The 21,922-nt window shown below is 46.8% G+C and overlaps 1 protein-coding gene across 1 annotated transcript in view; it reads left to right on the top strand.

Annotated features, from left to right (window-relative positions):
- Nucleotides 1-422: 422 nt before the first annotated feature.
- Nucleotides 423-21,922, top strand: part of LOC107297076 (neurogenic locus notch homolog protein 1-like) — a gene marked incomplete at both ends in the record, with an annotated part of 83,538 nt that continues 62,038 nt past the window's right edge. Inside the window, one exon of the mRNA XM_015826434.1 lies at nt 423-504. Within this exon, the coding sequence (XP_015681920.1) occupies nt 423-504 (82 nt within the window). The remainder of the gene's footprint in view (nt 505-21,922) is intronic.

Genomic DNA, 21,922 nt, shown 5'->3' with positions numbered 1-21,922 from the left:
TTCAGGTGATTTGCATCGATTGCCATGTTTTGCATTGCTTTGCATATAATGGGCTGTGTTGCTTCAAAGGAAATCAGGGGTCCCTGAAATCCAAAGTTTGGTAAACTGAAACAGGGAAGCCCTGCTGTTTTACAAAAGCCCTGAAATGCTGCATCTGTAAAGATGACTTAACATCCTAACTCTGTCCTTTAACTTTTCCCAACCGGATGTGTGTTCCGAGAGCACCAGCCATTAACCCCATGCTAGCTTAGCTCAGTGTTTGGGGAGGGGAAGCCCGACACCTCAGAGGCCACGAAGTGGGCCAAGGCTGCAGTGGTTCCTACATGGGCTGTGTGCCTCTCTTGACATCTTCCCTTCCCGCGGATGAGCGTCACCAGGGCCATCAAATCATCCATCAAATCATCCGTGTTCTCTTCTTGCAGGTTTGCGATGTACCCAGCCTTCCGAATCCTGCTTGAACGGAGGGAAGTGTGAAACCTACCAAAATGGAACAGGGGCATGCCTGTGAGTACCAGCTTGTTTTTTGTTTTTTTTTATGAGCACGGGGAGTGAAAGCGTGCAAAAGATTTCAACCCTGAGATGTTTTTGTTTGTTGTTTGTTTTTAGTGTTCCAAGCTTGGGACACGAGAGTTTTTCTTTTTCTTTTCCCAAAGAAAAGAACACAGGCCTTTTGAATTTTGTCTCAACCGAAGGAGGATATTCCTATTTGGCATGGATCTGCTTTGTTTTGGGCCTGAAAACACACTGCAGGGTTTTGTTTATGCCAATCCCTAACGAGAACAAACACACACCAGGTAGTTGTAGGAATAGAAGGAAGCCCACATTATGGCTCAGCGTAAAAAGCTGGGCTGTTCTTCAAGGAGTTGACAAAGGTTTTGGTATCTTTCCCTCTTATGTACTAGATACATAAGGGGTTCTCAACCTTGGCAAAGCTGGCTGAGGAATTCTGGGAGTTGAAGTCCACAAGTCTTAAAGTTGCCAAGGTTGAGAACCCCTGTAGTTGAAGATAGATTTAGAGACTCTGGAAAGAGTGCAGAAAAGAGCAAGAAAGAGATTTAGAGGACTGGAGGCTAAAACATATGAAGAACGGTTGCAGGAATTGGGTAGGTCTAGTTTAATGAAGAGAAGGACGAGGGGGGACATGACAGCAGTGCTCCAATATTTGAGGGGCTGCCACTATGAAGAGGGGAGACAACCTATTCTCCAAAACACCTTGAAGGCAGGATAAGAAGCAATGGATGGAAACTTATCCAAGAGAGAGCCAACCTAGAACTAAAGAGAGATTTCCTGACAGTGAGGACAATTAACCAGTGGAACTGCCTGCCTCCAGAAGTTGTAGGTGCTTCATCACTGGAGGCTTTTAAGAAAAGAACGGGCAGCCACCTGTCTGAAATGGTAAAGGGTCTCCTGCTTGAGGAAGGGGCTTGACTAGAAGACCTCCAAGGTCCCCTCCAACTCTGTTATTCTGTTAGATTGGCCTTGAGATAGAAGTGACCCAGACCCCCCTTTTCCCTTTGTGGGGAGACTGAAGAAGGCTAGGTTTGGATGCTGAAGGTGGATGAAAGAGGCTATTTGAAAGAACATGGAGACAGTTTTATAGGGTTTTGGTGCACGGGGCCTGGGGTTTTTCCTCCATGTTATGAGGGAAATACAGTTCCTCTTCATGCCACTGAGAGCTTGTTTATATCCATGTGCCTGGACAAAGTCTCTTGGGCTCCTTCTAGCAAATGCTGGTTTACCAAAAGAGGACATGGAAGTATATGCGGTTCCGCTGTTGATTATTAGATCACTTGTTGAGGAATCAACTGGAACATTATCCCCGTGAACCAGCATGCCTTCTGTAATCTGGTGGCTCTGGAATTGGTTCCTTCCAGACGCAACAGGATTGCATCTCCTCAGATTAACAAACCTGGGTGCTCGCACCACAGCTGGAGAGCACCAGGTTGGGGAAGGCTGTTCCAATCCAATCCTATCTACAAATCCTGGTGCATTCAAGGAACATCGTAGAACAGGATGTAGAAGCCAGAAATGTCATAATTTGGTGCCCTCGGGGGATTTTGCAAGCTTTTGCTTTCTTAGCTGACTCCATAACGGGTATCGGCTGCCCTCGGGTCAAAAACCAACGCTATCCCAAGTGGATGGATGAAAAATTCAGCTTGCTCTGGTCTCTTTGACTTTTCTGTTGAAGAAATATGAAAGTTGCCTGCCCAGTTCCAATCTAGACAATTTCAGTAGAAGTTAACTAAATTGAACCAAATCAAGAATCAAGTGGGCATTATGGCTAAGTGGAGAACTACGACCAGGGTCATCCTGGCTTGAGGCTGTTGTCAATCATGGGAAACCATTGTGTGACTTACCTACCCATCCCAAGGGTGGTTCTTACAGGGGGAAAATGGGAGGGGGGTTGTAGCATGTTGTGCTGGAAAGGGACAACTCACTGCCGCCAACTAGCTGTGGGACAGTTTAACAATTCGGTTTAATTATTTAAAATAAAATAAAAATATTTTAATTTTTGTCGTTCACGTTTCATTCTGTCCCTCCTTTTGCATTTTTTTCTTTAATAACTCTATTCCACCGTTTCTTTGATAGTAGTGTAACTTTTGTCCCGCAGCGAGTTGTTCCGGGGTGAGTTGCCAAACTTGAGCTGTTCTACGGGAAGTTGGCTGCTGCAGCGACTTATCATAGACCAGTGGTGGCGAACCTATGGCACACATGCCAGAGGCGGCACTCGGAGCCCTCTCTGTGGGCACACGCACCGTTGCCCCAGCCCTGCCTCCTCCCACGACCCCCTCCTCACCAGCAGCCCCCCCGGAGGAGAGTCACCCCTGGGCGCGGCCCACGCGAAGCAGTGCAGCCAAGGACATGGTGGCCGGGCAGCGGGAACAAGACTCCGCCCTTGCGCCCCATCGCGCACAGATGATGCTGTGGGGCATGGGCGGAGGGCATGGGCGCCATGGCGCTGCTGGGCTGCCTGGGTGATCTGTGGTGGGCCGTGGAGGTGGTGGGTGACCCAGCGGGCAGGGCGGAGCGGGGACGGGGCTGGGGGGGCAGTTTTGGGCACTCGGTCTCAATAAGGGTCGCCATCACTGTCATAGACCCTGTTGTGTTCCTGAAGAAAAGGTGGGGTAGATATCAGTCAGAGAAGTAAGCCCTTGGAGCATTGAGGTTTGCCCACGAGAAAGTTGGCTTGTGGCGATGGAGTGGTGTTTCTGATCCCAATGGTGTATGGGGGGGGGAGAGTCAGGCCCCACCGTTTTTTCATTTTTCTCCCGTTCGACGCTTTGCATTTCCTTAGGAAAGCTGGAGAAATTTGCTCCAGCAAATTAATCCGCTTGGGAGCCATTTAACAGACAAAAGCCGGGCTCCTTGGCGAGATGCTGATGAATGCGTGCCACTACATACGTACGTAGGTACACGCATGCACGCAGACCCCGTGCACGCCTACAAAAATGTGTGTCTGGATTTTTGCCCCTCGAAGCAAACCTACCCTGGACTCTCTAAATCTTGTTTTCTTTCATTCAAAGAGTGACAGCTGGGATTCGGTCAGAATTCAGCGTCTATTGTTAAGACGGGGGGAGATGAATGCTTTGTGACTAATCTCGGGAGGGTTCCCAGAATGCCTGATTCGGTCTTACCCCAGACCCCATTTATTTATTCTCCCTCCCCCATTCTTCTGGTCATTCTTCTTCTGCCTCAAAGGCTCGTTTGTCTTCCCCAATTTACATGGGGTGGACAGATGGAGTTGAATGGGGGCCCGGACAGATGTGGGTGTTCTCTGCCAAGGGAAGGGGGGGCTGCTGCTGCTGCTGCAACTGCCATTGACCCCCCCACACCCCCCCGAGTGCCAGTCAGGAGGGGGGGACTTTCTTACATAAACCAAGTTTTGTTCGTCAACTTGCCAGTGCCGTTGGCAACTCTACTGGCGCCTTCCACGTGTGCTGGGTAAGGGTGAGTTATAGCTTGGAGGCCTCTGTTTTTGTGGCGGGCTCCTCTTGTGTTGGATAATGGGCTGTTGTGATGCCTTGCACGAGGACTCAGCTCCCCCAGGAGAGCAAATGCCCCCCTCCCCGGCCTGATGGGTGTTGGCTTAGGCAGGGATTCTCAAACTTGGCAACTTGAAGACGAGTGGATTTAGATCCCAGGATTCCCCAGCCAGCATCTTGCCAAGCTTGAGAAACCCTGGTTGATAGTAACATGTAAAGCTTGTAAATCTGGCTCAGAGGAAATCAGATGGAGCATAATAATAATAATGATAATAATAATAACCGCCCTGAGTCCGCGAGGAGAAGGGCGGGATATAAATCCAAATATAATAATAATAATAATAATAATGATGATAAAGTTGGAAGGTACCTTGGAGGTCATCTAGTCCAACCCCCTGCTCAGGCAGGAAACCCTATACCATTTCAGACAAATGGCTGTCCAGTCTCTTCTTAAAAACTTCCAGTGTTGGCGCATTCACTGCTTCTGGAGGCAGGTTGTTCCACTGGTTAATTGTTCTCACTGTCAGGAGATGAAAAGTTGGATTAAAGTGCAGAGAAGGGGATTCAACTCTACAGGTAGTCTCTTTTTTTCCAGAAAATTTTAGTTTATTCAAAGAAGATTAAAATACAAAACACTAAAATATTTTTTTTTAAAAAACACAACAAAAAAGACATTAACAAAAATGTCTTTAAAAAAAGCCTAGCACATATACTACACCTAGTATATGATGCTGATTAGTATAATTCAGAAATGTTGAATGCTGATTGGTATAATACAGAAATGTTGGTTTCCCCCCCCCCTTGCGAAACAGACCAAAAGAATTTCAAATTGTTAAAACTACTAAATGTACTTACAAATTATCAGCCTGTCAGGAACAAAATGGTTAACGGTAAAAACAAAAATAGTGAACGTGTTATGTAAAAGCATAAGAATAATAAAAAACCATAAACAGGAATAAGAGGAAAAACACATTCCAAAACTCTCTGTAAACAAACTGTTATTGTAATCAACTCATAGAAAATTTACCACCGCTTCAATCCCCAATCATTCCAAATATTAACCCTAACTCTGATCCCTGATCAAATATCCACCTTTGCTTCTCCAACTCACAGTTGGGACCAGAACTTCCATTCCTAACCAATCTGGCCATTAAGAGAGAGGCACCCAATATTACGACCTTATTTGCTGCAATTGTTAGGTAAATCTCACCGTTTTGATTGCCTCTGGCTTCCCCCATTGACTTTGCTTGGGGTCACCCATGACAGCCTCTCCTTCTCCCTCTCCCCCAACCTACCTTACAGGGTTGTTGGGATAAATGGGAGGTTGAGAGGGGATGCAGGCTTTCCACATCTCATCTCTCTGGAGCAGAGATGAGATGTGAAGTTAATGCAGTGGTTCTCAACCTTTTTAATGCCGTGACCCCAACCGGTCGTAAGTCGAGGACTAAACTGGTCGTAAGTCGAGGACTAAGCCAGTCGTAAGTCGAGGACTACCCAACCGGTCGTAAGTCGAGGACTTTCCCTGCCCGGGAGCACCGCACATGCGTGGTTCCGACCCCTGCACCGGCCGAGGCGTAGCTGGCAAGCGGCAGAGACGGAGCAGGCCAACCACCAGCTGGCCCAGCCCAAGGGAGGTAAGGCACCCATCGGAAAAGTGGGGAAAAAATGGCGGAAAAAAAAATGGCGGACAAAAAAAATGGCGGACAGCCTTGCTTGGCGACCCCCGTGAAATGGTCGATCGACCCCAAATGGGGTCCCGACCCACAGGTTGAGAACCACTGAGTTAATGGGTAAATTGATGTCAAATCAACAGGGACGTTGGATAAAAGCTGGCATGTGCTCTTAGAAGCTCATTTCTCTAAATTTGGTTACGCCTGTCACTTCTGGCCTAAAAAGATGAAAAGAACTACTATCTCAATGCTGGTTTTGCGCCTGGCTGCTCCGCGGTGGGGGGAAGAGAGCTTTGGCAAAGCGTGGATCTGACCCACATCACATAATGCCGAGTGCATGACATCATTCTTGCAGAGATCTCTGGCTCCGCTCAGGCTCTTGAAGCTTACGGAGCAGAGTGCCTGCATTTTATATTTGATATGATATAATTAAAATGAACATTGGGAGTGGGAAATGTTGGTTCGCCCCCCCCCCCCCGTCGCTGCTGGTGGCTTCAGCCTTCTGCCAAGTGTGGTTTTTGCGGTGACGAACGTAAACGGCAGCTTTGCAAAAGTTGGCCTGTCTCGGGAGAGCTCGGTCTGTGTTCCCAGATCAGATGAAAAGGTTTCTCCCGGATCGCGTCTCCGTACAAGGAGAGATACTAATTAAACCTTGGCAGGGCTGCTTTTGGGGGTTGCCCTCCCCCGCCCTCCGCACGGATGAAAAGGGGCTGATTGATTTGATTTTTCTATCGTCTGATGCCACTTTCCCAGGAAGGCTCCGGCTTGCCCAGTTAGCAGCCCACGGTGCTGCTGGGAGCAAAATTCATGTTATTTTTTCAGGGTCTACCTATAGCAAATCTGATAGACCAGCAACTACTCCGAAGCCCCCGACCTACGTACAGGAGCAACTACTCCGAAGCCCCCGACCTACGTACAGGAGCAACTATTCCGAAGCCCCCGACCTACGTACAGTTGCGGACCTGCGCCTTTTTCGCCGAGCCCTGAAGGCCCATCTATTCCGTCCGGCCAGCCTGCCGTAGTTTGATTATGTTTCAGTGGGGGTTTTTGTATGGGTGTGTTTTTAGAACAGGCCTGTTATTTAATTCGATTTTAGAACAGAAACTATTTATTTATTATCGTGGTTTTTAGTATCGCCTGTTCACCGCCCTGAGTCCCGTAAGGGAGATAGGGCGGTATATAAATTTAATAAATAATAATAATAATAATAATAATAATAATAATAATAATAATAATAATAATAATAATAATAATAATAATAATAATAATAATAATCACCAGCCGGGTTTCTTTGCTGTGGCCTTGACACAAAGCAGCCTCTCCCTCAGCTGTGCGGCAGCCCCTTCGACACACAGAATTCGAGGTTCCACCAGACTTGGCTTGAAGAAGCCCAGGTAGTCCCTGGGATCAGACCTTCCTTTCCTAAGCAAGGTGGTCATTGTGTCATGCCCGATTTTATGACCGTTTTTGCTCGAATTATCTGCGAGCAATACGGTTTCCCCCACTAACTTCGCTTGTTGGAAGCCCCTCGAGAAGCTCACATGCGGCACTCAGCTGACCCTGAGGAACTGCGGCCATCGTAAGTAAATGCCCGCCATTTGCCAAGCATCACGTGACTGGGAATCTACATCGATCATAAGTGCAAGGACCAGTCATAAGTCAGTTTTTTTTCCAGCACCATTGCATCGTCCAACGGTTGCTTAAATCAGGGCTTTTCAACCAGTGGTACGGGTACCACCTGTGGTACATGGGCACCTGGCAGGTGGTAGGCGACCATCCTAGAAAAGTGGTAGCGGTGGAGGGGAATGAGCTGAACTGGTGGCAGCACCGCACAAGCCTGAGCGAGAGATGGCTGGAGCTGCAGGGCTGTCAGGGCTCAGCGGAAGCGCCAGGATCAGTGCCACTTTCCAGCTGATCGGTGCTTCTTCAGGGTTGTCAGGGCTCAGTGGAAGCGCCAGGATCAGCACCAGGCACCAGCTGAAGCTCGGTGCTGATCCTGGCGCTTCGGCTGAGCCCAGAAGAAGCGCCGATCAGCTGGAATGTTGCAGCCTCTCCAGGGTCTTGTGATTTACATTCAGATGCTTGGCAACTGATTCATATTTATGACGGTCACAGTGTCCCAGGGTCATGTGAAGGGACCAAAACCTGCTGCAACCACCCAGCAGACGGGGGGAATAAAAACCAAACACCCCCCACCCCACCCTCGCTGCCAATCCTCAACAAATGCTCACAACAATGAAAACCTCGGACAGGAGGAAGAGCGCTGCCAGGTGGGCAGGCAGGTGTCTTGCTCAGCTGTGGCTTGGAGGGCACTTTTTTCAGTGCCATTGTAACTTCGAACAGTCACTAAGCGAACTGTTGTAAGTCGAGGACTACCTGTACTTTATCACTTTTTCCCTTTTTTTTTTTTTGGGGTCAAGTTTTTGACACTTTGCTAGGCGACTGGTGGTACTCGGATGTTGCCATATCCTAAAAGTGGTACAATGGGTGGAAAGGTTGAAAAGCCCTGGCTTAACCGACTACTTGCATAGTGCATCTCCGTCTCCTGCAAAGTAATTCCATCTGAGTTTTTGCACTTTTCAAACGCCGCCTGATCTCATCTCGAAAAGGAGGCGGCTTGGCCCGAAGCCTCTTTCCCCTCCGCCCGAGCTCTTTTCTGAGGAGAGGCAGGCAGAAGGAAGGACGCGGAAAAGGAACTTGAGTTGAAAGTTTCTTGTCCTGGAATTCGACAGTTCACAAGCGCCAGAGTCTCTTTCCCAAGATTTCGGAGCCCCACGGTTATTCAACTCCAGCATCCATTGTTAACGACTTTAAGGAGCGGAAGTCTTTCATCTCAAAGGTTTTCCTCAGTCTTTAACCTGTCCTTACTTCCATGGAAATACTTGTCATAATAATACTAAAAGGGGGAGGGGCGAAGAGCAATACTGGACTCACGGAGGGCAGGAAATGGGTGCGGTGTGGAAATGGCTTGAGGAAGCTAGAATAGTTTTGTTGGGATCCTGCCATGTTGAGTCCGTCCTAGCAGCTCTAGCTGGGAGCAACGCATAATTCTAATTTAGGCAGGATGGGGAGGGAATCCTATGCTTTCTTTTCCCTTTAACATTTGAGGTTAGAGCCTTGTGAGAATGCCTGGATGGTGGCTAGTTTCCGAATTCTGCTCTCTTGTTGTTAGTTGCGAAGTCGTGTCCGACCCATCGCGACCCCGTGGACGACGTTCCTCCAGGCCTTCCTGTCCTCTACCATCTTCTGGAGTCCATTGAAGCTCACGCCTCCTGCTTCAGTGACTCCATCCAGCCACCTCATTCTCTGTCCTCCCCTTCTTCTCTTGCCCTCCATCTTTCCCAGCATTAGGCTCTTCTCCAGTGAGTCCTTCCTTCTCATTAGGTGGCCAAAGTACTTGAGTTTCCACTTCAGGATCTGGCCTTCCAAAGAGCAGTTGGGGTTGATCTCCTCTAGGACTGACCGGTTGGATCGCCTTGCAGTCCAGGGGACTCACAGGAGTCTTCTCCAGCACCAGAGTTCAAAGGCCTCCATTCTTTGGCGCTCAGCCTTTCTTGTGGTCCAACTTTCACAGCCATACATTGCAACTGGGAAAACCACGGCCTTGACTATACGTACTTTGGTTGGCAGGGTGATGTCTCTGCTTTTTAGTATGCTGTCTAGATTTACCATAGCTTTCCTCCCCAGGAGGAAGCGTATTTTAATTTCTTGGCTGCAGTCCCCATCTGCGGTGATCTTGTAGCCCAGGAAGATAAAATCTGTCACTACCTCCATTTCTTCCCCATCTATTTGCCAGGAATTGAGAGGGACGGATGCCATGATCTTGGTTTTCTGCTCTCTACAGAGACACTTTTCCAGATTTTTCCTCTTCTGGGTGAGCCAGATAAACGGAGCAAATGCCAAGTTGGTTGCAGCAAGGTGTGATGGCAGTTGTGATGGTGTGGTTGACGTTAAGTGTGTTTCACGCTACACATAAAATCCGGTGCAAAATCCCCCTTGTGCCACCGAATTGACTTTTTGATCGTGCTCTGCGCGCTCGCCTGTAGTGCCGTCTTCCCTTGCTTCAGATGCCTTGGTTTCCCCCAAAGCTCCATTTCTGAGGGTCTTGCAGATTCCGAAAAGATTCCTTGTGATCAAAGCGAGATGTGAGGTAGAGCGTTGCATGTCTGCCATTTGGTTCTTCCAACCTTGCACTGTTTCACTTCCTGGCTGTTGTTCTGCAAGACCTCCTGTGGAAATGTGGCTTCCCCACCCCTCGCCCCCAGTTCTTTTGGCCAGCATTACCCAAGTTTGAAGCCAGGCCTTGTTGGTAGGTGGCACCCCAACCCAAACTGAGCCACGGTTCCGTTTTGTAGGACTCCCGAGCACCTCTTAACATTGGTGTGAGATCTTCTATACTGGAGCAATGGGATAATCCAAGTTGGTGGGTTGGGAAAGTTAGGAAGATTCCTATGACCCCCTTCATCCTTCAAGCGTGCTCCCACTTTACATGGGGTTGTATGTTACGTTATGTCCCTACCTTCCTCACTAAGGAAGTGAAATACATTGCCCCTGCTTTAAAGGAGGGAAGGAAAGAAGGAAGGGTCCCCTTGTTGAGTGATGCCAAGTTAAATTTGAAGCAGGGAGAAAAGAACATTATGAAGGTCAGTTGCAAAAAAGAGATAATAATAATAATAATAATAATAATAATAATAATAATAATAATAATAATAATAATAATAATAATAATAATAATAATAAAGTTGGAAGGGACCTTGGAGGTCATCTGGTCCAACCCCCTGCTCAGGCAGGAAACCCTATACTATTTCAATCAATCAATCAAAATAGAGTTGGAAGGGACCTTGGCTGTCCAGTCTCTTCTTAAAAACTTCCAGTGTTAGAGGATTTACCGCTTCTGGAGGCAGGTTGTTCCACTGGTTAATTGTTCTCACTGTCAGGACGTTTCTCCTTAGTTCTAAGTTGCTTCTCTCCTTGATTAGTTTCCATCCGTTGCTTCTTGTCCTGCCTTCAGGCGCCTTGGAGAATAGCTTGACTCCCTCTTCTTTGTGGCAGCCCCTGAGATATTGGAACACAGCTATCATGTCCCCCCTTGTCCTTCTCTTCATTAAACTAGACATACCCAATTCCAGCAACCGTTCCTTATATGCTTTAGCCTCAAGTCCCATAATCATCTTTGTTGCTCTTCTCTGTACTCTTTCTAGAGTCTCAGCATCTTTTTTACATCGTGGTGACCAAAACTGGATGCCGTATTCCAAGTGTGGCCTTACCAAGGCCTTGTAAAGTGGTAGATTGGTTGCAGTTGAGTGACTAAAATCTGGCTCCAGATTTGGAAGGTCTCGTATCTTATAATTCAGACATGCCATTGCCTAGAGCTCCTTGTCATAAGGCAGTCTTGTTTTGGATAACCATCTTCCAGTCACGACCTCTCCAGCTTGATCTGAGCCAATTGAAATGTACAAAAAAACCCAATTTCAGCCGTGCAAAGGGGCTTCTGAACATCCAGGATAGGATCTGGAGTTGCCAGTATGGCCAAACTGGCAACACTCACTTTTCAAGATATGTGGGCAACCAGACAGGACACCCTCCAGCTGGATAAATAAGGGTTGTGGAATTCCGGGAGGTGAAGTCCGAAGGGCGAGGGGGAAGACTGGAGTAGATTTCCTACTCACAGCCAGTTTTCCATCTGGGGTAGGAGCCCCTCTGTTTACTTCCAGTTTATTGTTCTTCAAGATCTCCAGTCTACTTGGAAAACAACGTAACGGGCATCCAAGCGATTTTTTTTTGTTTTTTGTTTAAGCAAATGCTCCGTTCAGGGTGGGAGCTGAGAGCGAAGGGAAAATTAACTGTGAAGTTCTCGGAGGGAGGGAAGAAGTAGAGAAGAGAGCAGGAAGGAAAGAAAGAAAGAAGGAAAAAGGGAAGGGGAGATGAGAGGAGAGAGAGAGAGAGAGAAAAGAAGGAAGAAAGAAAGAAAGGAAAAAGGAAGGAGAGAAGCAAAGGGAGGAATGGAGAAATCCACAAGAGGGTCCCTGGTTGCTTGCTCCAGTGGGTGTCCTCCAACAGAGCCATTTGGCACAAAGTATTCACTTTTGGGAGTTAATTGGCCATTTGTCCCTCCCTCCCCTCCCCTCCCCTCCCCTTTCCTCTTGGGGGAGCATCTTAGAAATGCAGGACGGGACATTTGTCAAAGCTCTGCCCAAGGACCAGAAGGGAGAGGCTGTCCTAGATTGCACCTATTAATGAAGTGTTAATTTGATCTTTGGCTTCCCCCCCTTCCCTTCCCAGGCTCCTCGGAGGAGGAGGAGGAGGAGGAGGAGGAGGGCCTTCAGCCCACTGGCTTCTCAAAAAAATGTAGGTCACGTGCTTTTCATCCTCCCCAGAGGAAGGCCCTCTGTGTGGCTGCCCACCCACTCGGTGGGAACCTCGGTGGCTGCGGTTTTTTTTTTTCTTCTTCTCCTGCAGCGTTTGCGCCACATGCGACTGCGTGCCAAAATATTCCCCCGCTTGCCTGCTCAACCCTTCCCAGTGTGTGTGTGTGTGAGTGTGTGCGCCAGGGGACGGGTTTTGTTCCATAATTTGACCCACCCCCACCCCCAGTCTTTTCTGCAGCCATGCTGAGATGGCAAGCTTGGGTGAAATCCCACCCGTTTGATGCACATCCTGAAATCCTAGGACAAGGGGGAGGAACCTCGGCTCTTTTATGACTCGTGGACTTCAACTCCCAGAATTCCTGAGCCAGCCATGCTGAGGGGAAAGGGAGAGGTTTCCAAGCTGAGCCATGCTGGCTCAGGAATTCTGGGAATTGGAAGGCCACGAGTCATAAAAGAGCCAAGGCTCCCCACCGTTTTAATGACTGTGGGTGTCATTCTGTGATGCCAGAAATCGTGGGCGCTCCATCACTGGAGATTTTTAAGAAGAGGCTAGACAATCACCTGTCTGAGATGGTATAGGTTCTCCTGCTTGAGCAGGGGGTTGGACTAGAAGACCTCCAAGGTCCCTTCCAGCTCTGCTCCTATTCTATTCTACTCTACTCTACTCTACTCTACTCTACTCTACTCTACTCTACTCTACTCTACTCTACTTAAAGATTCTATTCCGTTCTATATTCTATTCTACTCTACTCTACTCTACTCTATTTAAAGATTCTATTCCATTCTATATTCTATTCTACTTACTCTACTCTACTCTATTTAAAGATTCTATTCCATTCTATTCTACTCTACTCTACTCTACTCTACTCTACTCTACTCTACTCTACTCTATTTAAAGATTCTATTCCATTCTATTCTATTCTACTCTACTCTACTCTATTTAAAGATTCTATTCTATTCTATTCTACTCTACTCTACTCGCTGGCTCAGGAATTCTGGGAGTTGAAGTCCACCAGTCATAAAAGCGCCAAGGTTGCCTGCCCCTGTTCTAGGGCAAGATTTGGCCCATTTCTTAAACCCTGGGTTTTCTTAGCCTTGAAGGGTCCGGCGGGGTCATCTGGGGTTGACTTGGGGAAACCCTCCTTGATGAACAAGTTGGTCCCTGGGCTGAAGGCTTTGAGGGCTCCTCAGTCTGGTCCAGAAGAGATGCAGAACCATTATCTTGTAGGTGGAGTCCCTGATTTAGCTTCTTGCCGATGCCAGGCAAATGTGATTCAGCTTTCTAAAGCTGCTTTACGTTTAGGCGACATCCTTAAAGAAAGCCAGTGGCTCATATGGGGAGGGGGGGTCCACCTTCCACTGGCCTGTGATGAGCTCTCCCAAGCTGGGCTTGCTTGGAGGGCCAGAATCGGGGCTCTTTGTCCCCGGAATTTACTCCAGGCCCTCCCTGGGTCTGCCTAGATTTGGTGCGGGGGGGGGGAAAGTATGTCAACAGTTTCCCGCCCCACCAGCCGAAGGGGGAATGCTACAGCTGGCTGTGGAATTTCACTCCTGTTTCATTTCAAAAGAATTGACAACCCTGTGTGAAGTCAGGCTCCCTGGTCAGCTTCCGTGGGCCAAGAGCTGTTTCTGCAAGGAGGCCGTGATTTGTTAGCTGCTTGTTAGCATTTGTCACGTCGAGCTGCCCCTCGGACTAAAGGCCAGCTAGCCGGAGGCGTCTCCGTTGGGCTTGGCTGAATCGGGCACTCTGGAGAAGCCACGGATCTGCCGTCAAGCTTTTATCTGCTGGGTTTTAGTCCAATGTTTCTCCACCTTGTCAACTCTGAGAGATGTTGGACGTCAACTCTTCAACTCAAGCAAGCCGGTAGGGAGATCCTGGGAGGTGAAGGCCACACCTCTGAAAGTTGCCAAGGTTGAAAAACACTGGTTTACTCACACCTTCCTTTGAATGTGGGCCAACGGAGTGGGTGATTTCCCTGCTCTTCCTTCACAGAATAGAACAGAAGCTGGAAGGGACCTTGGAGGTTTTCTAGTCCAGCCCCCCGCTCAAGCAGGAGAACCTATACCATCTCAGACAAGTGGCTGTCCAGTTTCTTCTTAATAACCTCCAGTGATGGAGCGCCTACGATTTCTGAAGGCAACTTCTGTTCCACTGGTTAATTGTCCTCATTGTCAGGAAGTTTCTCCTTAATTCCAGGTTGCTTCTCTCTTTGGTCAGTTTCCACCCGTTGTTTCTTGTCCTGCCCCCTCTGGTGCTTTGGAGAATGTAGAACTCAACTTTTAGGATCTGGTATTAGATGGTTGCAAGGCAATAATAAATTAATGTTTAGTTAAATAATTCCTCACTGCAACATCAGATGGATTTTATTCTGCTCTTCTCTGCCCCAGCTCTTACCGCCAGCAGAAAGAAGCTGACATTTTTTTTAAAAGGGCAACTCTTTACCACTAACCACAACTTTTGTTGTAAAGTTATGGAAACGTCTCTGGCAAGCCCCCTCCTCTTCCTCCCTTTTATTGTCCAGAAGACCAGGGAGCCCCCCCCCTTCTGAGATACACTCCCCACCTCCCTTTTCTCTTAGGGCAGTGGTTCTCAACCTTTTTAATGCCGCGACCCCAACCAGTCGTAAATCGAGGACTAAACCGGCCGTAAGTCGAGGACTAAACCGGTCGTAAGTCGAGGACTTTCCCTGCCCGGGAGTGCCGCGCATGTGTGGTTCCGCCCCCTGCGCCGGCCGAGGCGTAGCTGGCAAGCGGCAGAGACGGACCAGGCCGACCACCAGCTGGCCCAGCCCAAGGGAGGTAAGGCACCCGCCGGAAAAGGGGGGAAAAATGGCGGACAAAAAAATGGCGGACAGCCTTGATTGGCGACCCCCATGAAATGGTCGATCGACCCCAAATGGGATCCCGACCCACAGGTTGAGAACCACTGTCTTAGGGGCTGAGGTCCCCTCTGTCTAGGCCAGGGGTGATGACTCAGGAATTCTGGGAGTTGAAGTCCACAAGTCATAAAAGAGCCAAGGTTGCCCACCCCTCTGTCTGGGCTGCCCTCCTTGCTCCTGTCCCCCAAGGTTCTCCACGGGCCGTGGCCGAAAACCTTTTGAGGGTGGCCACTGGCCACTCTGGATGGGGGCAGACGGTGTTTTGTCCCATCCACAGCGTTCAGGTTAGCCTCACTGGATGCACTTCCATCTACAGGCAGTCTTCGACTTACCGACAGTTCGTTTAGTGACCGCTGAAAGTTACAACAGTCCTGAAAAAAGTGACTTAACGACCGTTTTGCACACTTACGACCTCAAAATCCGGACGCTTGGCCACTGATTCATGTTTACGACGGTTGCAGTGTCTTGGGGTCCTGTGTCTTCACCTTCTGCCAAGCCAAGTCAAAGGGGAAGCCAGATTCACTTAACGACCTTCTTACTTAACAACGGTGGCAAGAAAGGTCGTAAAATGAGGAAAAACTCACTTAACCAATGTCTCGTTTAGCGACAGAAATTTTGGGTTCCGTTGTGGTCATAAGTTGAGGACTGCCTGCAGTCTCCATCTGCCCAACTTCCCCACCCCCGGGGAGGGAGTGGGTGGGGGAAGTCTGAAACAACATTTGCATGCTATCTTTCTGGGCTTTGCAAGAAATGAGAGCAGCTGAAACGGGGGAAAGTCCTAACCCTGCCAAATATAGAATTTTTTTCTCCCCAAATATTAAGTCTCCTTCGCAGCAGAGTGCCGGGGCTGGCCACGCGAATCACCTGCCAAGCACACGCGGTTTTGCGTGTGTGTGTGTGAAGGAAAAGGGGTCAGGCGTTCAAACATCCCAGAACAGCTGGGATGTCATGTTCTTTGGGCTACACAAAACAAACCATGGCTTGCTTGTTTGTTTGTTTTTTAAAAAAGTTTTTTTATTTATAAAACAGTTAAAACAAAGATGGACATAACCTAACATTCCAGTGTATATATTCCTAACAATTTGTTCCTCGTTGTACATATAATTCTTAATATCCATATATACATATTTTTCTATACAATACAGTCTCTGATTTATTTCTCTATATACTAACATACAGTTTTATATATATCTCTATCTTAACACTAACTTAAAACTCCAACAGTTCTCCTTGATTCACACCAACAATAGAATTTGTCCCAGATTTCAAAGTAATCTGACTCTGTCTTGTCCTTCATTTCCATTGTGAGCCTGTCCCTATCAGCACACAATATTTTCGAAGGCATTATATCACGGCTTGTTTTGTGTTGGCTCATCACTAAGCAGTGCAGACCCAGCCAATTGTGGTTTATCTGCTTAACTTCATCTTTTTCTTCAATTTACAGTGTTTCTCAACCTTGACAATTTTAAGGCATGTGGACTTCAACTCCCAGAATTCCACAGCCAGCAATGCTGGCTGTGGAATTCTGGGAGTTGAAGTCCACATGCCTTAAAATTGTCAAGGTTGAGAAACACTGAATTAAAAGGAAAACAGAAAGAAACGGTTTTATCTAGATCAGGGGTGGCCCTTCCTTTTATGACTTGTGGACTTCAACTCCCAGCATTCCTGAGCCAGCCATGCTGTTGAATTAAATATCTTAACATGATTTGAGTAACGTGTATGCCCCCTTCATCGCCGTATGTGGTGTTCTCCCTCGCGGCACATGTTTAGCAGTGAGGCACCTTGGTTGATCTTGAACACCATCCAGTGTTGTCAGTAGAGTCGCGTGGTCCTTCAGTTTGACGAAGGTGCGTGAGAACGCAGGCCATCGTTGTAGCACAGTGGTTCTCAACCTGTGGGTCGGGACCCCATTTGGGGTCGATCGACCATTTCACGGGGGTCGCCAAGCAAGGCTGTCCGCCATTTTTTTTGTCCGCCATTTTTCCCCCCCTTTTCCAGCGGGTGCCTTACCTCCCTTGGGCTGGGCCAGCTGGTGGTCGGCCTGCTCCGTCTCTGCCGCTTGCCAACTACGCCTCGGCCGGCGCAGGGGGCGGAACCACGCATGCGCGGCAGGGAAAGTCCTCAACTTACGACCGGTTGGGTAGTCCTCGACTTACGACCGGTTTAGTCCTCGACTTACGACCGGTTTAGTCCTCGACTTACGACCGGTTGGGGTCGCGGCATTAAAAAGGTTGAGAACCACTGGTGTAGCACGAGGTGGAAGTCCACCGTTGTAATGACTGTGGGTGTCATTCTGTGATGCCACTCATAATTTTCCACCAGGTTGTGGTGGTGCCTGTCTTCCAAAGCTTGGGACAGCTCGCCAGGGGTTCTGTTGCCAACCACAGCTTCCACTTCCTTTGACTGGGTGTCACAGGTGCATAGGTTTTCCTTCACACCATGTTTGTAGTGTTTGCATGGACAACTTTGAGGTGTCTTCCCATTCTCCAGATCAGGCCTAGGTGGGCATCCATTCCGATGACGTGTCTCATCCATCTCATCTGGGTGGGATAATCAATGCTGGTGGATGACCCAAGACCTCCAGCTTGAAGACGCAGCCTTTTTTTTAAATGTTTTATTGGATTTTTTTACAGTAACAATCCTAAGTGCCTGGTGTACAGCATGTTGTCTTGGTTCAGACATTTTTTTTAAAAAAAAAACCACACAACCAATAATAGTTAATTAACAGTCAATAATAATTAATTTTTATACTTCCATAATTAGTAGATTAATAGTATATTTCTTTGATCTTCTCCTGATAGTATTCTCCTTCTTCAACCTTAAACAAGTATAATTTTTAATATTTTCAAGGCGTAGATGATTAAATATGAACATTTTCTGCCATGTTTGTACCAACAATAATAGCGTCCATGTGTGACATTTTTTTCCCTTATCAACTTGTGTTATTTTTATAAAAATCAATTTATTGGTTCACCATATATCCTATTTTCATAAATCTTTAAGCTTAATTTCTCCTTGATACTTGAATAATTCTTATCAGTCGTAATTTTCTCAATATTTAACATCTAAATATCCCAATTTTGGAAAAAAGGATATATAGTGCTTCAACAAACTAACTTTTACAAATGTAAGTGAAATATAAACTGATCAGAAAAGATGTTAGAGGTAGATGTCATAAGATAGATAAGCAGTGTAGTATTTTTATAACATATGAAGTATGAAAACATTGGGACGATGTGTTAAAATGGAGACGCAGCCTTATTAAGGATGGCGCAGAGAACACGCACGCGAAAATTTCTCCCCTGGTTTGATCTGTCATCAATAGCGAATCCAGGACTCGCATCCGTAAAGGAGAGACGGGAAAACCACAGCTTTTGTAGATTGTCATTTCTGTTGTAGTACCAGAATGGGAAACCACCAGAAACCGTTGGGCTGAAGACCAGACTGGGAAACCATAAAATGACCTTGGAAGCAAGCATTGACAAACCACTTCCGTATTATCAAGAAGACAACTTGGATGTTTTGGGGAAGGCAAGAGACGTTGAGGTCAATCTGGAGAGTTTTCACCTTTCATTAACCTGAGAGAGCTCACACAGGACTAAGCTTGGAGAGTCAGGGAGGTGCAAATCTATTGTGTCTAAATAGCATCCAGATTGGGTCTGGAGAGGGAGGGGGGCTTGGCCAAGACCAGGGGTGGGCAACCTTGGCTCTTTGATGACTCGTGGCCTTCAACTCCCAGAATTCCTGAGCCAGCCATGCTGAGGGGAAAGGGAGAGGTTTCCAAGCTGAGCCGTGCTGGCTCAGGAATTCTGGGAATTGGAAGTCCACGAGTCATAAAAGAGCCAAGGCTCCCCACCGTTTTAATGACTGTGGGTGTCATTCTGTGATGCCAGAAATCGTGGACGCTCCATCACTGGAGATTTTTAAGAAGAGGCTAGACAATCACCTGTCTGAGACGGTATAGGTTCTCCTGCTTGAGCAGGGGGTTGGACTAGAAGACCTCCAAGGTCCCTTCCAGCTCTGCTCCTACTCTACTCTACTCTACTCTACTCTACTCTACTCTACTCTACTCTACTCTACTCTACTCTACTCTACTCTACTCTATTCTATTCTATATAAAGATTCTGTTCTACTCTACTCTACTCTATTTAAAGATTCTATTCTATTCTATATTCTATTATATTCTACTCTACTCTACTCTATATAAAGATTCTATTCTACTCTACTCTATTCTATTCTATATAAAGATTCTATTCTATTCTATATTCTATTCTATTCTACTCTACTCTACTCTACTCTATATAAAGATTCTATTCTACTCTACTCTAGTCTACTCTATTCTATTCTATATAAAGATTCTATTCTACTCTACTCTACTCTATTTAAAGATTATATTCTATTCTATATTCTGTTCTATTCTATTCTACTCTACTCTATATAAAGATTCTATTCTACTCTACTCTACTCTACTCTATTTAAAGATTCTATTCTATATTCTATTCTATTCTACTCTACTCTACTCTATATAGATTCTATTCTACTCTACTCTACTCTACTCTATTCTATTCTATATAAAGATTCTATTCTATTCTACTCTACTCTATTTAAAGATTCTATTCTATTCTATATTCTATTCTATTCTACTCTACTCTATATAAAGATTCTATTCTACCCTACTCTACTTTAGTCTATTCTATTCTATATAAAGATTCTATTCTACTCTACTCTACTCTATTTAAAGATTATATTCTATTCTATATTCTATTCTATTCTACTCTACTCTATATAAAGATTCTATTCTACTCTACTCTACTCTATTCTATTCTATATAAAGATTCTATTCTATTCTACTCTACTCTACTCTATTTAAACATTCTATTCTATTCTATATTCTATTCTATTCTACTCTACTCTACTCTGCTATACTCTACTATACTCTATTCTATTCTATTCTATATAAAGATTCTATTCTATTCTACTGTACTGTACTCTATTTAAAGATTCTATTCTATTCTTTATTCTATTCTATTCTACTCTACTCTATTCTATTCTATATAAAGATTCTATTCTATTCTACTCTACTCTATTTAAAGATTCTATTCTATTCTATATTCTATTCTATTCTACTCTACTCTACTCTACTCTACTCTATTCTACTCTATTTAAAGATTCTATTCTATTCTATTCTATTCCATTCCATTCCATTCCATTCCATTCCTTTTTCGTATCTGTATCTGGGGGGGCCCTGGACGGGGTAGAGAGTCCCCAGGACTTGCCTGATTAGAGAACTGACCGTCATCCAGCCGCTTGGCTGGAATGGCTCCCCGAGTGCAGCGGGATTAACATGTGGGACGATTAACATTAACAGGCCACTGAAAGTGGAGTTGACAGACGGCCTTGCCCCACAAAAGGGGGTTTCTAAGAGAGGCTGCGGAAGAATGCCAGAGGGCAACGGATCCCCCATTGTCTGTGTGCCGTTCGTGTTGACACTGGAGGTTTTGCCATAGGACACCAAGTCTGGGGTGGTTTCCTTGGTTAAACTTGGTTGGGCTGGACAATAGCCCAGCCAGTGGGAACCGTCCTGGCTGATGCATTTGCATGAGTTCCTCGCAGCCGTCAATTTCTCCCAGTGTTTGGAAGAAGGCTGACTTTGGCTTTTGTTACCGGAGGTCTGCAGGTTGGCCCAGTTGCGGATATCACCCCCAGGCCCCTACAATTGGAAGATTGGGGCTGCCTGCCGAAAATTTGGGAAGCCACGCACCTTGCGTGAAAGGCCTTCCTTTCCTGAAGCCAAAAGTCACAACTGGCCGGGTCCCCACTTAATTGGTTTAATTTGAATTTTTGTTTAATTTGGGAGTAGCCAACAAGCTTGGGTCCTCCCAAAAGCACACTTATAGTGAACCGGATTGCAGAGTTTCTGCAGAATTTTAGACCTGAATGCCGAGCTCACAGTGAAAGCCGGTTCTGAAAATGACAACCTGGTTTAAGTCTCTCCTGGGGCCGTTTATCCGAGGCTCATTCGTGTATCCAAGTTAACCCACATCTGAATACTTTAAGAGCTGTGTTGATCCAAAAGAATAAGTCAGAGCTTTGATTTCGGTATGCACAAGTTGGCCCTTTCTTTAGTGTCCATTTGGCTGAATAAACCATGATTGTTGGCTTAGTATGCATCCCAGTGCAGGACCCTGACTTATTGCCATCTTTAGAAGGTACCGGTAAGTTATGTGAACCCAGCAACACTTTATTGCAGTATGATAAGAAAAACATAATTGGCTTGGCCAGTCATCTGGATTGCTTCGAGGTGAGTGGATCTCAGTCCCTAGAATCCTTAGCAATGGCTGTGCTGGCTGGGGAATTCTGGGAGTTGAAGTCCAGACCTTGGTGGACACCTAGGCTGGGAACACCTGTCCTAATTGCCGCCTAGGCAGAAGGAAGCGGATCAGGTGGACTTGTTCATGGATGTGATTCATTTTTTAAAGCTAGCTATAATTCTCCGCGTTGAAAAGTAGGCCCCCAAGAAGCAGGCTGGGCATTGCTGAAGGCAACGGACGCAATCTGAGGCTCCTTCCGTGGGCAAAGCGCCATTCAGAGCCGCTCTTCTCTCTCCTGTTCAGGAAACCGGCTGTGGGACTGGCCCGCAGTGGGTGAGGGCAGCTTTTAGGCCAGCCGGCCGGAAGGTCCCGAATCCCCCAAGTCCATTGTCTCCCTTTGCAGCCCCACACTTGCCCAGTCCCGGTAATGGGTGCCTTTGCGGCTCCCTTACGGTTTTAGTTCTGGTTTTCCACCCTTTTGGAACAGGAAACGCACAAACATACTGTGAGACCCAATTCCCACCTTTTTTAAAAAAAATGCAGAAAGAGTGCAGGATTCCTCACCAAATTTCCCCTCATTCTTTTGCCTCAAAAGCCCATCCTTCTGCGGTCCCTGAACATCTCCCAAGGCTTGTCAGCTCCAGGTAGTGTTGCCCCTCCCTCCCTCCCTTCCTTCCTCCTTCTTTCCTTCCTTCTCTCCCTCCCTTCTTC

Source organism: Protobothrops mucrosquamatus, unplaced genomic scaffold (assembly GCF_001527695.2).
Source record: "Protobothrops mucrosquamatus isolate PMUCROS unplaced genomic scaffold, P.Mucros_1.0 scaffold3133, whole genome shotgun sequence".
Taxonomy (NCBI): domain Eukaryota; kingdom Metazoa; phylum Chordata; class Lepidosauria; order Squamata; family Viperidae; genus Protobothrops; species Protobothrops mucrosquamatus.
The sequence above is the reverse complement of the archived record's forward strand: the minus strand, read 5'-3'. Positions and strand labels throughout refer to the sequence as shown.